The sequence below is a fragment of the Hibiscus syriacus genome, unplaced genomic scaffold, assembly GCF_006381635.1.
Source record: "Hibiscus syriacus cultivar Baekdansim isolate YM2019G1 unplaced genomic scaffold, ASM638163v2 tig00008843_pilon, whole genome shotgun sequence".
NCBI lineage: Eukaryota > Viridiplantae > Streptophyta > Magnoliopsida > Malvales > Malvaceae > Hibiscus > Hibiscus syriacus.
In genome coordinates, this window is record NW_024062175.1 from 131,500 (window position 1) to 152,416 (window position 20,917).

General features: G+C 33.9%; 2 protein-coding genes and 2 pseudogenes across 2 annotated transcripts; 3 read left to right on the top strand and 1 right to left on the bottom strand.

The window, feature by feature from the left end:
* The first annotated feature begins 5,841 nt into the window (after window positions 1-5,841).
* On the top strand, window positions 5,842-11,418 carry LOC120202493 (annotated as a pseudogene).
* Window positions 11,419-12,398: 980 nt separating this feature from the next.
* LOC120202461 (peroxisomal and mitochondrial division factor 2-like) lies at window positions 12,399-13,242 on the top strand. The gene has a single exon (XM_039202876.1). The coding sequence runs from the start codon at window positions 12,427-12,429 to the stop codon at window positions 13,240-13,242; it is 816 nt and encodes a 271-aa protein (XP_039058807.1). The 5' UTR covers window positions 12,399-12,426.
* Window positions 13,243-15,316: 2,074 nt separating this feature from the next.
* LOC120202462 lies at window positions 15,317-17,255 on the bottom strand (annotated as a pseudogene).
* Window positions 17,256-19,470: 2,215 nt separating this feature from the next.
* LOC120202471 (bifunctional dTDP-4-dehydrorhamnose 3,5-epimerase/dTDP-4-dehydrorhamnose reductase-like) lies at window positions 19,471-20,578 on the top strand. Its single transcript, XM_039202882.1, has 2 exons — window positions 19,471-20,047; window positions 20,124-20,578. The coding sequence occupies exons 1-2, from the start codon at window positions 19,490-19,492 to the stop codon at window positions 20,571-20,573; spliced, it is 1,008 nt and encodes a 335-aa protein (XP_039058813.1). The 5' UTR covers window positions 19,471-19,489; the 3' UTR covers window positions 20,574-20,578.
* Window positions 20,579-20,917: the final 339 nt, after the last annotated feature.

A 20,917-nucleotide genomic window follows, 5' to 3' on the forward strand; every position in this document is an offset into this window, starting at 1 on the left:
CTAAAAAATAAATAATTACATGTTAGGCACCATTTCTCCAAATATTTATGATCTAGCATCCTTTCTGACAGGTGGATGGAAGACGCGGATCAGGAAGCACGCCTTCCTGGGGTTCTGTTCGAGCTGGCGCCATCGTGGAGAGGCGCTGCTCATGATGTGAACTTAGCAGGGTTTTCTGACAAGTTAGGGAGGCGCGAATTATGAGACGTGCCTTCCATTATTACCCCCAGCTATCCCGACCAATCACCCATCCCCCTATAAATTCCTGCCCGAATCCAAATATCAAATCACACCAAAATTACTTTCACATTCTTATTCTATCAATTTCTTCTATCAAGCTATGTAAATTTTGTTATTGCTTTTAGAAGGGGAAAACTATTTTTATTATACTATATCTATTTCATATTTAATTATTTGATCAAATTTTATTATATTAATTATTTTTATTACTTTTTGCATTTTTAAAATGAAAGGCGAGATCATATCTCGAGACATTTTATCGATACGATAACAATATTAAATTGTGTTATTTAAATTATTGTGAATATTTTTAATTTTTTTAGTATTAGTTTATATTTTAATTTGTATACTATTTATTTAATTAGGAGAATGATCGTATATTAGAAACAATTATTTGTTTTTGTAGATATAAGACTCTCAATTTTTCAAACTCTCAAAATGAGGCGTATTGCAACTATTGTTTACTATAATGGAGAAATTCGGAAAGATGAAATCGGTGTTACTTTCGTATCAAATCATCCTGTCAACTAATCCTTTAAGAGAAACTTCAGTCTTGAGAAGCTGATCATTAAACTTTCAAAGAAGGTTCATGTTGGGAGTACTAGAAGATTGTCCTCACTTCAATACATATTTCTAAATGCAATATTTCCGTTAACTGATACAACGTTCGTACTCTCCAATGATGGCGATGTTGATATGATGGTTGATGCTTAGAATCAAAATTCAGACGCTGTTACACAAATGTATGCCACATTTTTTTGAAGTGTATGCGGTTCGTGATATGTCATTATGCTCTCATTATGGGCTGGCTCAACAAGCTGATCAAGTTGACGGCCCAACTCAAGTAATGTGTAATGATTTTACCTTGTTAATGACAAATCTTCATCATGGTAAAATTCTATCAAGTTCAATGGGGAGACATTCATTAGCAACTTGTTACAATATGTACCGAGGTGGCTCCACGAACAATATGTATGGCAACATCGCTTACAGTTCAAGGGGAAGACATTCATCTTCCAAATTCTTTGACCTGAATATGGAGATACCCTCAACGTAGCAGTCTATTTAATAACCATTTGACACGACACCTTTTAGTTCAAGAGGGAGGCATTCAACTGCGAGTTTCTTCGACCTCAATGTGAAAATGCATGCGACACAACACTCAGTTCAAAACCCGTATGACACGATGCCTTCAATTTTAAGGGGAATACATTCGACCTAAATACCAGCATCAAGGAGGAACCCTTATCTTCACCAGAATAACCTTTTTGTGAGTCAGGTGTGGACGGTGCTGAGACTGGACTATTTGTTGAGCCAAAATCACCGCAGTTCAACATGGACTTCGATGATGTAGATAAAGTTCCCACAAATACGTTACACATCGAACCCCAACACACATATAGGAAGCTGATTATGATGCAATGTACGGGATAGAATTTGTAGATATGCTTAATGTTGGTGACTACGGATTAAACTCACCAGTCAATGTACGGGCCAAAATTTGTGGATATGCACACGAACTACCAAGTTGGTTTAACGTAGTGCGCAGACTGAATCTTGGGACAATAGTCGAATTCGAAACTGGCCATGCATACCAAAATGATCGAGTGCTTCGCGATTGATGTCAATTCTATCGACTTTTTTTTGACTTACCCACAATGCATTAATGTTGTGAAATACTGTAAGCTTGTGGTCCAAATTGATGAGACATTCTTGTATGGAAAATACAAGCAAGTTTTGTTATTTACCATTGTCCAAGATGATAATCGCAACATTCTTCCAATTGTTTTTTTCCTTGTTGAAGGTGAAAATATAAATTCTTAGGCTTTTTTCCTCAGAAACTTACGCTCACATATTGTCACGAGGGAAAAAATATGTATCATTTTAAATCGCGAAGCTAGGATCAAAGCAACAATGGACTCCTTGGGTCCAATGTGGCAATCGCCCTATGTTCAACATTGGTATTGTATTTGACATATTGCCGCAAACTATCATAGAAAATTTTAAAAAAATGATGAACGTCAATTACTTATGTGCATGGGTATGTCACAGTGCCTAATTTCATTTCTCAATCATTTTCATTTTTTATTGGAACTTAACAGTAAGTACTACATTTGACGCGCAAGTTACGAACTATTACCTATTAACCTGCGAAGGGAAACAATTTCGAATGCTGAGCTAAGAGCTCAGTGCCACATAAATGACTCCACTATAATACATGCATCCATTACCTACGAATGCTTACCAAGTTAAGTCATGGTACAACAGTATGCAATAGGCATAATTTATAGCATGAGGATATACAACATAATATCAAAAAAGATTACAACATGGTTTACCATTAACTAACGGAAGTACCTTAGCACTAATCCTAAAGTGCCTCAGCACTAATACAAAAGTGCATTCACTCTTATTCAAAAGTACCATAACACCGGGGAAGAGAATATGAATACCTCTACATTCATATTCGAATAGTACGTGCAATCGCTCAAGTAACTTGGGTGTCCTCGTCGTTTCTTGAGTGACAAACAAAGGCTAGTTTTATGCCATGAAATTCGTGTTGCCATTCATAAGGGTTTCGAAAAAATATTCTCACTTTTAGTCTTATTTAAGAGCCCTCGATGTTCCCATAACCCCCTTTTTAAACTTATGAAGTTAACAAAGCTTTCTACCCAAAACAACTCTTTAGTACCAATATTGAGCCTGCCAGTATCGATACTGACCTTAGGGTATCGATACTGAGGCCAGTATCGATACTAATTTTAGCTTCGATGTTTGAATTTTAATCCCATTATTGATACTCTGATGGAGTGTATCGATATTCTCTCTGTAGTATTGATACCCCATGGGTATCGGTATCGAATTTGGCTACTAAAATATTCAATTTATTACCAGTATCAATATTATCCTATGAGTATCGATACCAGACCCCAAGTATCGATACTCCTTGAAGAGGTACCAGTACTCACCCTCAAATTTGCCTCAGTTTTGCTCTATACAAAGAACAATATTGATACTATTCTTATAGTATCGATACCGACATACCAAAGTATCTTGTCTGGGCACAAAAATGGCTTGTTAAACCTGTTATAAGCCCCCTTAAGTCTACCCAAAGGCTCTTTAAGTTTTATGGGTTTATTAGCAACACAAAGAGTCATTTTTAACTCAACAAAAGTATCAATTAAGCTTGTTACCATTAACACCCACTTAGCACCAAATGAAAACACAAGCAAACAAAACATAGTTCATGGCTTACATATGGTAGAGAGGAGTTTCTTATGTGTTACCTTAGCTCTAGTTGAAGAAAGAAGGCTCCAAGAGTCGCCTAAGCATTAACTTATTTTTTTTTTGGCTTTAGAACACTCACCAATCTCCTTCACTAGCCAAAGCAAACAAGGGGGTTTCAAAATGATTTTAATGCTCTAAGTGTTTAGAAACATGTTTCTAAACACTTAGAAACGCTCTCACGTTCAGAAATCAAAACCTCTCTAAAACTCATATTTTGGCCACCATGGCCAAACCTTAAATTTTTTAGCTAGAAATGGAGATCTAAGAGTGTAAATTTCATTTATTACTTTTAGAAATTTTGATAAGCCTTTCTATACAATAAAGCTTTCACCTTTTTTTTTCAACTTCGTGGATGAAAAGAGATGAGAGAAGAGATGAAGAAGAAGACAAAGGTGGAGAAAAGAAGAAGGGATATGTTCAGATCCCCCGTTTACATCATCCTCTTTAATTACTATTAAACCTTATTTTCAAACAGGGGTTAACTATTCCCTTGGTCATTCTTCTTTTATGCCCACAACAAAAATACCATTTTTAACACTTAGTGTGCTTCTTACAACCCCAAACCCTTCATCCTTAACCTAATTAATTTAAATTGATCTTATTTAGCACCCTAAGCCCAACGTCTAATATCCAAAACTACTAACCCTTTTAGGATGTTACATCAAGATTCCAATATATGCTTTTAGGATATATTATTCGAGGTCATTAGTGGACATACGTATCCATAAATCAATTACTTGTATTGGTATATAAACTTCATTTTTTTAATAATCTTGAGCAAGTACAAGGTAGTATTTGTTCGAAGATAACTCTCAACCTGTCAACATTAAACACTCACATCCCTCACATCTATGGTGCTCGAATCCGAGTCCTCAGGAATAACAACAATTCTTTTACCACGAAGATCACTTGGTTCATGCTAAACTTCATTTATGATTTGGTATTATTTTGTTAAACTCGTAAATAGAGTTTTGATTCGTAAACTCTTTAAAATATTTTAACACTTGATGGGTTTGATTTATGATTTTGTAATGTTTTAGAGGAAACTTTAAGTAATGATCATTTCGGTGGTTTAATGTGACACACTAGCCCTAATCAGATTTAGGGTGTTATATTAGGATTCATGAAAGTGACCTACAACTTTCCAGATTTCATAGTTTCAACTCTCAATCTCTGTAAACTTCCAATTTAGTTTCTTAATTCAATTACATCCTTCACGATTCCAAAATAAATCCCAGATTTTAAACCCTATATTGACATTGCTGGGCCAATCAATTTATACGCAGGTATGATAAAGTTAGGTGCTTTATTAGGAGCGGCGTCACGTGTTTAATCATCCCTAATTTTGTCGGCAAAAGATAACACTTGTGTCTTCTATTTGTCGTTATGGGAAAATTCCAAATTCTTTGGCAAGTGAAAACCTAAACAAATAAAGAGCCGGTTTTTTAACGGCGAAAGAATATATATATATATATATATATATATATATATATATATATATGCAAAAGTTACTTAAATAATAATAAAATTGTTATTATTTTATAAAATTTTAAGTTCGAATATTAGAAATACTAAAATTGTGAACGTTCGTATTAATAACAAATGTGTATAAGCAAGCTTCAAACGAAATTACTTGTTTAATGTTATAATTGTTGCTTTTAGCCACTTATTTATATATTAGACACCATATTATTAATCCAAATGCATTTATTAATTAATTATTGTATTTAATATTAAAATTGTAAGTTACTTTGATATTATTTTTTATCTAAGATTCAATATTGTCTCTTTATCTAATTATAAAAAAATTATTAAAACTATAAATTTAATTCTGATTTAAATCTTATCGAATTTAAAAAAATAATTTCATATGATTTACGTTATCAGTTTATTAAAGATTTGATCGTTGAGTTGTTGACTTTCGTTAGTATGATGATGTTGTACGTTAATAAAATAGTTTAATTTTTACTTTAACATCTGAACTTTTGATTAAATATTAATTAGATATTTTTTTATAAATTTGAAGAAAAAATATATAAAAATATTAAATTAGAGATTTGTACTTAAATTACTTTGGGTTTATAAAAAAGCTTTTAATTAGTATTTTATCTGAAGTTCAATGATTAAAGTTAAAATTAAATCAGTTCAAATGATAATGTAAGTGACCACAAAATAATTTTTTTAAATTTGACAAAGAAAAACGTATAAATATTAAACGAAAGTGACTAATCCTAGAGATTACTCTTCTTTTAAATAAAGAAACTAAACGATTAAAGTGACAATGAATCTACTTTTCATCCACAAGTTTCTCTCTTTGGCCCCTTTCATATCTAAAAACAAGCTTGTCTAGTTTTCTTTTCTTTTTCTCATCCTCTTTCCTTTCTGTCGGTGTTCAGATCTTGCAGCCTCTAACTCTCCATTCACACCATTCGTTTCCTGTTTATTTTATCCGTATATTTCTTTAAAATTTGGGTTATTGGTTAAGTTTTCTGAAGACTTGAAGAGAAAGGAACGAGAATAGAAAATGGTGGCACAGTTGTTAAGACTGAATTATCAATGACTGGTTTTGAGAGCTTCGTTTATGGTTGTTGAATCCAAATCGGTGTAAAAGCAGAAAACAAGAGGAGGAGCAGGAGCAGCATACGAAAGCTTTAGCTTGTTTTTATTTTTGCTATCTGTTCCTTCGTGATCTTACTTGGGGTGCATCTGGATTGCTTTTTTTTTTTCATGAAATGCAGCAAGATCACCAAAAGAAGGTGATTTTTTTGAATTGTTTTTCCTCTTTTCTTTTGGGTTTTTTGGTGTTTATTTATACATTTATTGTAAATAATGTATGATTGAAAAGAAGGTGATTTGGAATAAGCGAGTTTCATTCTTTTTTCTGGAATGCTATATATATATATTAAACTAATGGCTTTCTACTATGTATTGCATTCTATGTGTAAAGTAGGGAATTGGAGTCCACTACTGTAAATTTACTACCAATAGAATTGTCTTCTTTTACAACCTTTTGCTATGCTGCCAGTCTGAAACTTGATTATATATATAAAGAATTGTGTTAATAGTTTTAATGCCTTTTGTTTTATAATATTAGTTGCCTCTGCTGAAAGTAATTGTTCAATTCTTAGTTTATGAGTTTAATGTCTGTATAATCGAACATATAGTGATTGAAAAGAAGGAAATTGTTGGTTGGCTATGGGGAGTTTTAGTATTTCGTTTTGTTTCAGGTAGATACAATCAGTCACGTGCTAATGAGTCGATGATATATCACTTTATTGATATTGATGGTATTCTTGTTTTAGTTTTTTTGTTCTACATTTGCATGTTGATTTTTGTTTTGAGTTAGATGGTGTGTTTTTTATAGTACTTTCAAGATATGCATGTCATTACATGTATCTTGTATGAGGTTTGTGCCATATTGAGCTACGTGCATTGTTTTTGTTGAAAATTTATATGATTGGCAACCTTGTCTTATGTGTACTTTTGTGCCGCAGAGCTCAACCGAGATGGACTTTTTCTCTGAATATGGAGATGCTATCAGATTTAAGGTTCAAGAAGTTATAGGAAAAAGGCAGTTATGGTGTCGTGTGCTCTGCAATTGGTACCCATATTGGTGAAAAAGTGGCAATTAAGAAAATACATGATATTTTTTAGCATCTTTCCGATGCTGCTCGAATACTTCGCGAGATAAAGCTGCTCAGACTTCTTCGCCATCCAGATATTGTTGAGATTAAACACATCATGCTGCCTCCTTCCCGTAGGGACTTCAAAGATATTTATGTTGTTTTTGAGCTCATGGAGTCAGATCTTCACCAAGTTATTAAAGCTAATGATGACTTGACTAGAGAACACTACCAGTTTTTTCTTTATCAGCCACTCCGTGCATTGAAGTATATTCACACTGGCAATTGTCACTCTGTATTGGCTCCACTTTGCTCATACATTAACTTGGTTTAGAGCTATGTATGTGTTGGCCGTGTTGATCAATTGTGATAATTACACGTAATGTTGTCAGAAATAAGCTTTTAGACGTCTGACCTTTTTAATGTTAACCACAGTTTTCTTTTTTTTTTACAGAACTCCAATTATGCCATGACAATTGGTAAACATTTTTATGGTCAATATTTTTGTCTAGTTCGTTTATAGTTTCCAAAGGCTGTTTTCAATTTTCAGCAAACCTTTTGCCCTTTAAGTTATATTAGTGTTTGGTAACAACTGCTTCTTGTAGCATGTGCTACTGTTTCTTGGTGTTCTTTTCCTATTTCATTGTGCTCTCCGTTTCCCTTTTTTACATCACCTTTGATGTCTTTTGCTGTGGACAGGATTGATTAGATTCGTAGACTGCGGAATGTATCTGATATCTGACTTTTTGGCTGCAGCAAATGTCTACCATAGAGACTTAAAGCCTAAGAATATTTTGGCAAATGCAAACTGCAAACTTAAGATATGTGATTTTGGTTTAGCTAGAGTTGCATTTAGCAATACACCTATGACGATATTCTGGATGGTATGCCTTTCAAAACAACTATTAATTGATGTTTTCATAATCTAACTGTTCTACATCTATCACAATAGGAAGAGCTGATTTTTTCTGGACCCTGTTCTAATTGATATTTTCAGGATTACGTTGCAACCAGATGGTATAGAGCTCCAGAGCTCTGTGGATCCTTTTTCTCCAAGGTAAAGGGGTCCTCTTATAAACCATTAAAGTTTCTGCAAAGTTAAATCATGTCATGTGTTTATTCCTTTCATGGGATTATATTGGTTGAAGCTATATCCATGTTTCAGTTTATGTAATAAAGCTTAGTCTATTCTACGGTGCATGCAATGATCTGTCTAGATATTTATTTTCTTATGTATATTTAGTTTCTTTAATTTGGATCAAGAGTTGAATTTAAAAGTGTGGCTATTTTAACAGATCTACCTGTCTAATGTTTAAGTTCTCTTTAAAATGCATATAGACGAGTTATTAGGTTCATAGGATTTTCATAGCACGCAGTATCGTAGCAATTTGTTTCATGAAATGGTTGCTTTTTGTCTGGCTAGATGTGCCAATCTGCAATGAATGATTCAAAGTATCTATCTTCATTCTAGTATGAGATTTCTAAATCGTTACTCGTGATTTCCAGTTCCATACAAATTTTAACATATGCAAGGTTTTTTTTTGAAATAGTGGTGTTCTGTACTTTATTTGTATGAATTTTTATCAAACTCAAATTTGGTTTTGGAAAAATATTTTATGTAGCATGCAAATTATGGTATGCATCATCTTATATATCCTATCCCGTATTAGCATCATATATGATCAAGTTTTTCACAATGGATATCTGTTCATTTTTGTTTTCTGTATTAATGCTCTTTTTACTTCAAATGGTTGCTGCATGATGGGGTTTCTTTTAATTTTCATACTACTTGGAATGGATGCTTCATGTTTTTTCTGTTCATTTTCCGATTTCTGATTGCCATCCTTGTTACTTCTAATTAATACAGTATACACCTGCAATTGATATTTGGAGTATCGGATGCATCTTTGCTGAAGTATTAATTGGGAAGCCACTTTTTCCTGGGAAAAACGTTGTTCACCAGCTGGATTTGATGACTGATTTGCTTGGTACACCTTCATTAGTCACCATCTCTCAAGTATGCACATCAAGACTTCTGAGCAGTTTTTTGATCATGAAGACGGTGACAGCTGTTAACTTCTTTCTTTTTCTTGCTCACAGGTACGAAATGAAAAGGCCAGAAGATACTTAACTAGCATGAGAAAAAAGCAACCGATCCCATTTGAACAAAAAATTCCAAATGCAGATCCTTTGGCTCTACGTCTACTGCAAAGGTTGCTTGCGTTTGATCCAAAAGACCGGCCTACAGCTGCAGAGGTCTGTTGTTGTCATAAAGTATTGTTTTTTCTGTGACAATTTGTTTTTGCAAATCTCCTTTTAAGTTCAACATATTTGGCATCAATTGTCTTTTGAAGTTATGGCAATCACATCTTTTTGTTTCATATGTTTCAGGCTCTAGCTGATCCCTACTTTAAAGGGCTGGAAAAAGTTGAGAGGGAGCCTTCTTGCAAACAAATTACAAAGATGGAGTTTGAATTCGAGAGACGAAAGGTCACAAAAGATGATATACAGGAGCTAATTTTCCACGAAATACTCGAATACCATCCTCAGCTGCTGAAAGACCATATGAGTGGAACCGAAAGGACAAACTTCCTCTATCCGAGGTTTCATTTAGTTCATTAGTGATCAATCTGCTTTTACTTGCAGTTCATTTTCTAACGTATAGTTTTTTATGCAGTGCGGTCGATCAATTCAGAGAGCAGTTTGCGCATCTCGAGGAAAACGGTGGTAGAAGTGCACCAGTTATTCCCCTAGAAAGAAAGCATGCCTCTCTTCCAAGGTAGATACTATACTGTACCTTTTAGCTTTTACTTTCAATCTTGTTACTATCGATGCTCGAATTCGGGCTTGCGGCCTTCCATAAATATACTACTCTCATGCACTTATAATATATGGTATGCTTAATATAGTGCAGTAGAAAATTCTGAGAGCCAAAAATACCTTGCTTGTACTTTTATAGTGGAAAAGCTCTTCGAGGGGAAGATGAAGAATCTAACTCTTAATGCTTAGGTTTCTGTTGCATTCCAGGATCCCCTAATCCTCATGATTGAAATTTTGAGAATTTGAATTAGAAATAAATAAGATGAAGTAAAGCTTCCAAGTATGGATGTGTTTCACTTGGTAAAAGCAAACATGCATGTGGAAACGCTGCATAAAGGCTCATTTTCATTCCTAGTAATCCCAAACAGTTAAGTTTGAAATTGCACTTTTTAAAAACAATTTTAGAAGTTTTTTTCTATTGTGTTTTTCTCCATCATTTTTAAAAAACAATGATAAATAGTTAAATATCAGGTTGGAATGAGGTTTTGGAATTTTTCTTTATTAAACTAAGGTGATTACAAAGTAGTATATGTTCTAAATACTCTCAACCATTTGACAATTAATGCTCAAGCACCCTGTTATAGCCGCTGATGACAACGGCTGGTGTTCGAACCTTTGAGGTTTTAGAACTTGGTAATTGCAAATAAGCATTTAATTTTGGGGGCATTAATCTGATGGTTGGAAGTATGAATCGTGACAGGTCAACAATTGTACATTCCAATACCATTGCCCCCAAAGAGCAACCAAGCCTCAAGTCCTTAAAAGAGAGGCAGATTGCAGAAGAGGCATACAGCAAAATTTCCAGGCAAACCAAAGCCGTTCCGCAAGCACAACAAACAATCCCAGTGGGTATGTTTTTGAGCATCTAGCTCACCCTCTCTCTTTTGCCCTTTTAATTTTTCTTTTATTTATCATTGGAGCTTGAACCAATATATTTTCTCGATTCAGCTAAACCGGGAAATACGGTAGGTCCCGTCGCGTTGTTTGAGAACGGTTCGATCATGAAAGATTCTTATGATCCAAGAATGTTCATAAGAAGCGTAGGCGTTCCACCGCTGGCTGGCTGTCCACCGTGCATATTCTTATCAGAAGTCTAGTTTAGGAAATGAAGGAAGATCTGGAAGGGAGTTTCCATCCCAAGCTAAACAGGGTCCTATATGTTGCATGGCAGCCAGATTTGCACCGGATATAGCTATCGATATCGACTCTAATCCATTTTTCATGACCAGACAATAGAATTGCCAACGACACTAACTTGTTACAGGCAAAAGCTCAATATGGCGGAATAGGTGTCGCCGCAACTGCTGTTGCGACAACCACCGCTCATCGGAAGGTCGGGACTGTTCAGTACAGCATGACAAGGATATATTAGCCGGGGATACTTTGCATAGATGGGACTTGGTGGAATCTGTAAAAGGATTCAAGTTAGTTCTTTTACTATTAATCACTGTATTTGTAAAAAGAATTAAATAAGGTTAAATTTTACATATTCAACATTTACACTTTAAAAAAATGTATTAAAATTATTATTATTTCATTGTAGTTTCATTTTAAACAAGATTTTATTTGTAGAATCAGAAAGGTTATAAAAATATTAATAATGTTTAAGCAGTAATTGATTTTTTTTTTGAATCTTTTAAATGATAATGTCATTTTTTAAACAGTAAGTTTTAATTTTTATAAAAAATGGCTTAATTGAATTTTTTTTGGAACATGTCTTACTGAAATTTTTTAAGTACAAGAATTAAATTATTTTTTAATAGTAAATGGATTAATTTAAATGAATCTTTACTATAGAGATTAAATTAATTTATTTAATATTTGAATGATTAAATTAATATAATTTTTAAAGTAAAAGATCTTACAAATATTTTTGTTGAAAATTGATTACTGTATAAATTGGGTTTAAATTGGATGTTAACGTATTGATAGATATATGATAAAATTTATTTATTTATTAAGTTAAAATGATTATAAAGTAATATTTGTTCTAAATACTCTCTACCATTTGAGAATGAAATCTAAATCACCTTGGTTGCAGTCGCTGGTGCTCAAACCCATGACCTCTGGGAACAATCATAATTTATTTAACTACTAAGATAAGCTAGCACGGAAATAAATTAGTTTGTAACAGTTAAATATTAAATGATCATTTTATAAATTTTAATAATATTTTTTTAAATAACGTCCTATAATAAAAAAAATCATTTGTGTATTTTAACTTATATTTACTTAAATGCTTTCGGTAGTATTTTAATATTTATTTATAAAAGACACAAAAATGGTTTTCATCAATTCCCGCGTGACCGTTGGTTTGCCGCATTCTTCGAATCTACCATTTTCTCTTCATTTCCAAACAAAACAAAGCTTTTCATTCCATGGAAATCCAGTATTAAACAAGGCTTTATTCGTTGCTTATTACTTTCTTCTGTGATTTTCTAGGCATTCAAACAACATGGAGGAGGATCCGATAATCACGGACGAGAATGAGGACGAGGCAACGCTAATCAATCTCACTCAGAAAGTCGAAGCGCTCGAGAAAGAAAAGCTCGAACTCGGCAACCAGAACAAACAAGTGAAGGAGAAGATCAAGAACCTAACCCTACAAGTTGACCAATTAAGAAACAAGGAAGACGAGGCGGAACCTGAACCGGACGAATGGGAAGATGATAACGCCGTCCTCGAATCGCTCGCCTCCAGGTCCGCCGATCTCGAAAACGAGGTCTTCAGGCTGCAGCACGATCTCATAACTTCCATGCGCGAAATAGACGAGGCCAACAAAGAGGCGGTTGATCTGAAGAGAGGTCTGGAAGAGAAAGAGGCGGTGATCGAATCGTTGGAGAAGGAGATGGATGATCTGAAGAAAGAGAAAATGGAGATCGAGAGGAAAGAGAGGGATATGGAGAGGAGATTAGGGATTCTACAAGTGAGGGAGATAGGAGAAAGGAGTAGAAACGTACGGACCGAAGAGGAAATGAAGGAGAAAATCGATGGATTGCAGAAGAAAGTCGAGGCACTGGAAGCCGAGGCGGCGAGGACGGGGCTTGAACTGGAGAAAACCAACGCGGAAACGTTAGAATTCGAGGAAAGGGCGTTGATGTTGGAGTTCAACATATCGGAGTTGAAGAAAGTGGTGGAAAGGAAGAAGAGTGAAGGCAATAAAGAAACGTCGACGGTTAAAGCCTTCAAAGCGTGTTTGTTTAGGATAACGGCGGGATCAGCGGCGGTTCTGTTCGCGGCTGCCGTGGCCTATCTATTCCGTAGGAAGTGATAGTGGCGGTGGATGGTTGCTGCTCTGGAAGATCAACGAGGTTAGGTTTTTATTGTTTTATGCTAATTTTTTTTTTGGAATTGTTTTGGGTTTTCAATTGTACTTGTAAAATACATAAATAATCTAATGATTAACGTTTTTTTTTAAATTTTTTATAAAATAATTATCCAACTTGAAAAAATACCAATTCAATAGTTACCATAAAACATTAACAAAGATTGCATGATAATTAATAAGATTAATTAACCCATTGAGTGACTTCAGTGAATAAAAAAATATCGTTATATCTTAAAGTTTCATATTCAAATAATTATGTTTATAGAGGTATATTAACATTGAATGTCAAATGATTAAGAATTTTTTAACATATATTTACCTTATATTCACCTCATTTCAATAAAAATAATAATAATAAAAAGGATATAATAATAAATTTAATCTTTAATTTTTATATTTTGAATGTGATCTAATTCTAAAAATAATACTATATATTTTAATAATATACCAATTTACTAATTAATTTTTATAATTATGCCCTCTATCAAGTTCTCGTAAAATTTTAAAAATTTATTTTTATCCCATGACATAAAATCTTGTCAATCTATGACATCTATACACCACCACTCCACAAGAATCTGCCTCCACAATAGCAACCAAACAAGGGTGGTGCTGTTGTCCAGACCCAGATTACTTTGTAAACATTGATTTTTTAGTCGTATTGGGTTAGGACGATGGACGAGGACATAGGAGATAATGATAAGGCCTCCATTGAAACATCTTTTTTGGATCAAGCAATCTTAATGGCAAGGGTTAACTATCGAACACATGAATTTATATATAACCTTAGTGACTAATATATTCGACCTTAATGGTGCAGGCTATATCTAAATTATATATACATTGGTTATGATCTACTTACCACCAATGTAAAATTGAGAGTTTTATATATTTTAGGATCACTGATGTGAGAGAAACTAAATGATTAGATTAATTCATTGTTTTTTTTTCCATTGAATATATTCTCATTTCCCGCTGTGAATCCCAACCTTTAAGTTCTCTCATCTAATAGTCCTAAAGGGGCCCTGGCCCCTGTAAAAAAATTTATGTTCGATAAACTTTTATATAATAATATTTAATTCATGTAAAAATAAGTATTCAAATTTAAAAATACAAGAATTTATTATATTTAATCAAATAGGGGTCAAATTAAAGAAAAATAATTCAATGTTCACGATATTTTGATTTAATAACAATTTAGGTCATTGTAAATTTAAATATTAGACAAATTAGACATTGTCTTCTGAATTTTAAGTTTAAATATCTAATAAGATATTATAATTTTCTTAAAAAGTTCAATATTTTGGCCCATGCCAATATTTAATTATGGCTCGACCTTGTGGATGTAAATGGATATTGCCCCATATATATATATATATGGTTATGACTTATGATCCTCTTACATAATATATATTTTAGTTTTATACAAATTTACGACCGTTGGACATATGAAAATAGAATGTATAAATATTAATAATTAAATATATAATTATATCAATATTTTTAAAAACCTTATCATCTCCTTTAAATATTAACTATAAGTGATTTGATTGAAATATTTAAAAAAATTAAATGGTATGGTTAATAAAATAGAAACATCGTTGATCAAAATATAAAATACAATAGTTTAATGATTTTACGAGTAGTTTACCCTTTATATTATTGTTGGCAAAATAAAGGAGGCAAATTTGGGGTTGATGGAAGAGTGAATCCAATCCAATCCACATCCCCCAAACGCACCGATCGAATTGCAACCCAAATCAATATCGCAACTTCACTTGAAGTGAAGAAAAAGGAAAGTAAAAAGAAAAGTAAAATGCATTTGTTAATCGAGTAAAATGGAAACAAATAGTATACAATGGAGATGAAGCCGGCTGTACTTGCTGCATTCCCCAACTGCTGCTATTCCCTTCCCACACGCCCAATTCTTTTCAAATCCAGAGAAAAACCCATCATCATCAATGTTTCCTTCCCCAGGAATAAGCAATCCTACCTGAAAACCCTCTGTTCTTTAACTCTACCCACAACCACCAACGATTTCACCCAACCCCAGCACGAGAATCAGAACAGAACCAACAGCTACACGAACCCAGATCAGAAATCCACCTTTTTACAACAATTCTACCCCTCATTCAGCCAGAATAACGTGAATAATCGAGACCCAGATCCCCAAGACCAAGACCAATAAAAAGAAGAAGAAGAGGGAAAACGTCCGGAAAAGACTAAATATATATATATATATATCTTTCCGAGACTAAACTCAAACTTAAAAATCAATTCACTATTTACTATAAATGTTGAGTTATTACAATTATTATTCAAGTTTTATTTTATAATTCAACTCGAATTTGAAATTTTTTCTAGTTGAATTGAGATTATAAAATTATGGTTCAAAGTCAATTCTATTCAATTTTTTTCGAGTCGAGTTGAAATGATAATTTTTTTAATCTAATTTTGTTAACCCTATTGATTGTATTTTAATTTGATCTTGATCTTATAAGCCATTAGCTAGTCAAAATAATTCTCATCATTAATTAATCTTGTTGAAATAGTACCACTTTATTTATAACAAATCCATTTTAATGGTAGATATTTTTTTGAGTAGCTTAGTATTATAAAATAGTATATGTTCAGATTTTTTAATTTATTGACAACGTATACACACTCTAAACGTAGCTGCTTAGACCTAAAACTCGTAGAAAAAATTATAAGAAAAATGTATAGACATTAACTATTCTAATTACATGTATGGTGGGTATATTCCGTGTTTGGGCACAATAGAAGATCATTATTTGAAAAAGAAAAGAAAACATGTTATTTAGACTTGAAGGGGGAAAAGAATCATTTAGGGGTTTTGGGAAAATGTAGATGGACACTCCTTGAGATGGAAGTGGGAGAGGATCCATGATAATGGACTCATGAGGATGAAGCAATGACCAGTCGTAACCGGTAAGTACGTAATGCAGGAAATGAGGATGTTGAGCTTAGCAAGCTGATAGCCGGCGCAGCTTCTCGGTCCACCTCCGAAGGGAACATAAACATAGGGCGGCACGAATTTTCGGAACCTGCCGGGATCATATCGCCTTGGATCTTTGAAACACACTCCATCGTAATGTACCGTCCATAACACCTACATATTACGCGCTTGTAATGCGAAACCATTAGGCATGTATGCACACGTAAGTTTTTATGTTAAGGGGAGTGAATTTAAACCCAGAGGCGAACTAAAATTTTAGAGAAAAAAATTAGATTTTCAACAAAAAAAATACATAAAAAAAATTTAAAATATATAAAAAAAATCTAAAATGTATGACATCTTTAAATTTTCACGGGCGATTACTCCCACCCTTCCCCCTCGGTCCATTCCCCATGCATGCATCTTCACCGAAGGAATTAATGAGTAGAGCTATGTACCTTCCAGCCTTTAGGAATGGTGAATCCTTGATATTCAATATCCGCAACTGCTTTCCTAAACGAGCTGAATATCGGAGGGAACAGCCTCGTGCTCTCTCGAGCGGCTTCCCAGCTGTACTCCATTTTCTTAACATCTTCTAATGTCAGTTTTTCACCTTCCTTGTTCGTCTTCATCACATCATCATGCTCTGTCAAAAAAACAATAGGGTTTTGCTGAAATTCACCTCGAGTTTAGTTTAGGGTTTCACAGGAGGAAGATGGTTACCACACCTTGAAGGATTCTAGAGTAGCAGTGTGGATGTTGACCCAACATTTTGAAGGGCATGGCGATGGCGAACGATTTCGTGTCATGAGCCGCGAACACCATTGATCATCGCGGCCACCAGTCGTGCCAGCACAGTGCTACAACATCATCCCGTGGTGTCTTGTTCCATTTCTTGCCTCTTCTCGGCCACCACTTTCTCCAACATATTCACGATCTTCACCCTTGCTTTCTTTGCCCTCGAAAATCTAGACCCGGGGAAGTTGATCGGCGGAGCATTTTAAGTGTCCGAGTCACTTCACAACGTCCGATCAGGATTTTAAGTATTCAAACTAGTTTGGATATTTCAGGATAATCTTCTTTCTATCATATTAATGTCATTCAAGTAATTCGGATGCTCTCATCGTTTCCGAACATCAACAAAGACATAAATTTTATGGAATCTTATTTCATTAAAATCTTATGTTATTACACAATTTAATAAGGTTTTTACTTGTATTCTTAATGTAATATTTACCTTTTCATCAAAACCCCAACCTTCTCTCTTGTTCAAGCTAGGTTTACTGCCTAAATATCATGGTTTTCAGAATCGAACCAGTTAGCGAACCGATCATGCTACCGGTTCACTGGTTCAACCGGTCGAACCGGTCCGACCGGTCGGAAGAACCGGACGACGTCATAATTATTTAAAAAAATTAAATAAAAATACCAAAAATATTTAATAAAAAATAATTTTTTATATCACAAGTCATATTCAAAGCAAGTCATAATATATATAAGTTAAAAACCATAAAATCAAGTGAAACAAAATGATTCAAATTAACTACAACATAATATTTAAGGTAAAACATATTAAATAATAAATATAATTATATAAGTATAATTAAAAAATAAATTTGGGGTTAAAAAATCATAACAAAATGATATTGTTTGGTTTAATTTTTTTTAAAAACAATCCCACATAAGAAACATAGAAGAGCATCTCAAAAGTCTAAAGAGTAAAAATATAAGAACAAAAACAATCTCACATTTCTAAGAAACATAGAAGCGCATAACAATTAACTTCTATAAATAATAGAGAATTTGGCATTCAAAATCATTGAGCCTTTTGGTGAACATTGAGTGAAATATTCTTTCACTTCAATCAAGCTCGAATTTTAGGCTTCAATCGAGCTTTTAATTTTTTTTGAGTTCAAGCCTTTTTAAGTTCAAGTTTCAATATTATATTTCGAGTTTGAGTTGAACTTGATAATTTTTAGCTTGTGAGTTTGAGTTGAGTTGAACTTACTTTTAAAGTTTTCAATTTCGAGTCGAGCTCAGCAATACTCGAGTTCGACTTGGCTCGTTTAACAAACGACGTTGTTTGGTTTAATTTTTTTTTTAAAACAAAAATCCCGGTTTTTTTCGGTTTTCAGCCGGTCCGGTTCAAACGGTTCAGCGGTTTTAGCCGGTTCAATAAATAGCGGTTCAACCGGTTTAGATTGAACCGGACTAAACAACGATTTCTGGTTGAACCGATCGATCCGATCCGATTTTCAAAACAGAGCTAAATATTCAGGCGGATAAATCATGTATTGGTTAAATGAAGATTAAATAACATTTTAGGATATTTTCAATTTTGTATAATCTTAAAAAGTTCATTTATACATAATTAATTTTACTTGGCATATCTATATTTTTGTTCTTAGATCAATATATGTTTACAATGTTTGATTTAATTAATTATTTTTAGGTTTCAAGATTTATATTTTTGTTATATTTGATTAAAGCGAGAAATAGTTTGATTATTTATTTTGTAACATTTAATATTTGATGATATTAATTTTGAAACTTTGGGATCATGCACTGGGATGGACCAAACATGGGCGTTATGTAACTAAATATGAAAGGAGTGTTGCGGAAGACGGCTATCTGATAGAATAAAATCGCAACTGATAATTTGAGAAAATAAAAAATAAAGATAAAGAAGACACAAATTTACGTGAAAAACCCCTAAATAATATAGAGTAAAAACCACGGGCAACGGTAGAAGAATTTCACTATGAGAAAATATGAATTACAGCCTCTCTCGATCTACCAAGGAGAAAACAATGATAATTATCTCTTGATAAAAAAGAGAAAACAACTCTCAAGAAACTCTCTAAATTCTCTAATATTGGGAGAAAACTAGAATGATTTGTGATGATTTTAAAGCTAAATGAGCTTGAGTATTTATAGTTAAAGCTTAAGGACTAATTTATAAATACCCTAAATTACAATGACTAAAATTGAGATTTTACCATTGTAAAAAAAAATCAACAATTTCCGGCTACCTTTTCGGTGCATTAATTTTGCACCTTTCGGTGCTGCAACTTGCACCAAACAATTTCAACAAGGAGAAACGAGGAAACAAATGCAAAGTATTATGTCCATCCAGAATTGCATTAATTCTTAATTGATTTATAAATAGCTCACTTCAACTAATGTTCCCTCCTCACAGAAGCTTTAGAAATTGTACTGCTTGTGTTGTTTTAGATGGCTAAGACACACACACCAAAGAGCATCCTCATCACAAATGCAACTAATGCCCCCGACACGAGCAACTTAGATTCGGCTCCCAGTCAGAAAAAGATGCTGGTTCCATCTACAAAACACAATCTACTGTCTCGAAAGCCGCCCCTCAAGTTTTTGATTTACGGAAGAACAGGTTGGATAGGAGGACTTCTGGGGAAGCTATGTGAGAAACAAGGCATACCTTTCGAGTACGGGAAAGGGCGATTGGAGCAACGTTCAACGCTTTTAGCTGATATCCAAACTGTTAAACCAACCCATGTTTTCAATGCAGCTAATGTGATTGGCAAACCAAATGTTGACTGGTGTGAGACACATAAGGCCGAGACAATAAGGACCAATGTTGTTGGTACATTAACCTTGGCAGACGTTTGCAGGGAACATGGCCTCCTAATGATCAATTATGCTACTGGTTGTATCTTCGAATACGATGCTGCTCATCCTCTAGGATCTGGAATCGGTTTCAAGGAGGAAGATAAGCCCAATTTCAGTGGTTCTTTCTATTCCAAAACCAAAGCCATGGTATAACGCCTTAATCTAACACCCTTCGACGATCCATTGATCTTCTTTTTCAAACTTTCCTATTGTTTTATGCCAGGTTGAAGATCTTCTGAGGGAATTCGACAATGTGTGCACTCTCAGGGGCCGGATGCCTATATCATCAGATCTTAGCAGGCCAGGGAACTTCATCGCGAAGATTACGAAACACGAGAAGGTAATCGACATTCCCAACAGCATGACCGTGGTAGACGAGCTTCTACCGATTTCGATCGAGATGGCGAAAAGGAACTTGAGGGGGATATGGAACTTTACAAACCCTGGTGTTGTGAGCCACAATGAGATTCTGCAATTGTACAAGGCCTACATTGACCCTACCTTCAACTGGGTTAATTTCACCTTGGAAGAACAAGCCAAGGTTGTAGTTGCAGAAAGGAGCAATAATGAGTTGGATGCATCAAAGCTCAAGGCTGAGTTCCCTGAGATACTGTCTATCAAGGATTCACTCATCAAATATGTATTTGAACCCAATAAAAAAACCGACCTCTAAGTAAGAACAACATTCCTCTTTTTTTATTAAAACCACTTGATGAATTTTGATCATCGAGTACTTAATAGAACTATAATTATATATTTGTTATTGTTAATAACCTGGCCATTGTCTATGGTGCTTTGTTATCATTATAGAGTTATTGTGCCCCATTCAATAAATTTCATATATAATTTTATTCCTACGTATTTATTTTATTAAGTTAAGGTGATTACAAAGTAGAATCTGTTCTAAATACTCTCAATCATTCGACAATGAATGTTCAATCACATTGGTGCAACCACTGGTACTGGAACTCATAACCTTCAAGAACAACAACAATTCCTTTTAACCACTAAGTAAGT

What these genes read in the sequence shown, in the direction of transcription:
- LOC120202471 (XM_039202882.1), top strand. Translation starts at nt 19,490, where the DNA reads ATGGCTAAGACACACACACCAAAGAGCATCCTCATCACAAATGCAACT. An exon ending in ATTCCAAAACCAAAGCCATG is followed by an intron (nt 20,048 to 20,123) that starts GTATAACGCCTT and finishes GTTTTATGCCAG; the next exon opens with GTTGAAGATCTTCTGAGGGA.
- LOC120202461 (XM_039202876.1), top strand. Translation starts at nt 12,427, where the DNA reads ATGGAGGAGGATCCGATAATCACGGACGAGAATGAGGACGAGGCAACG.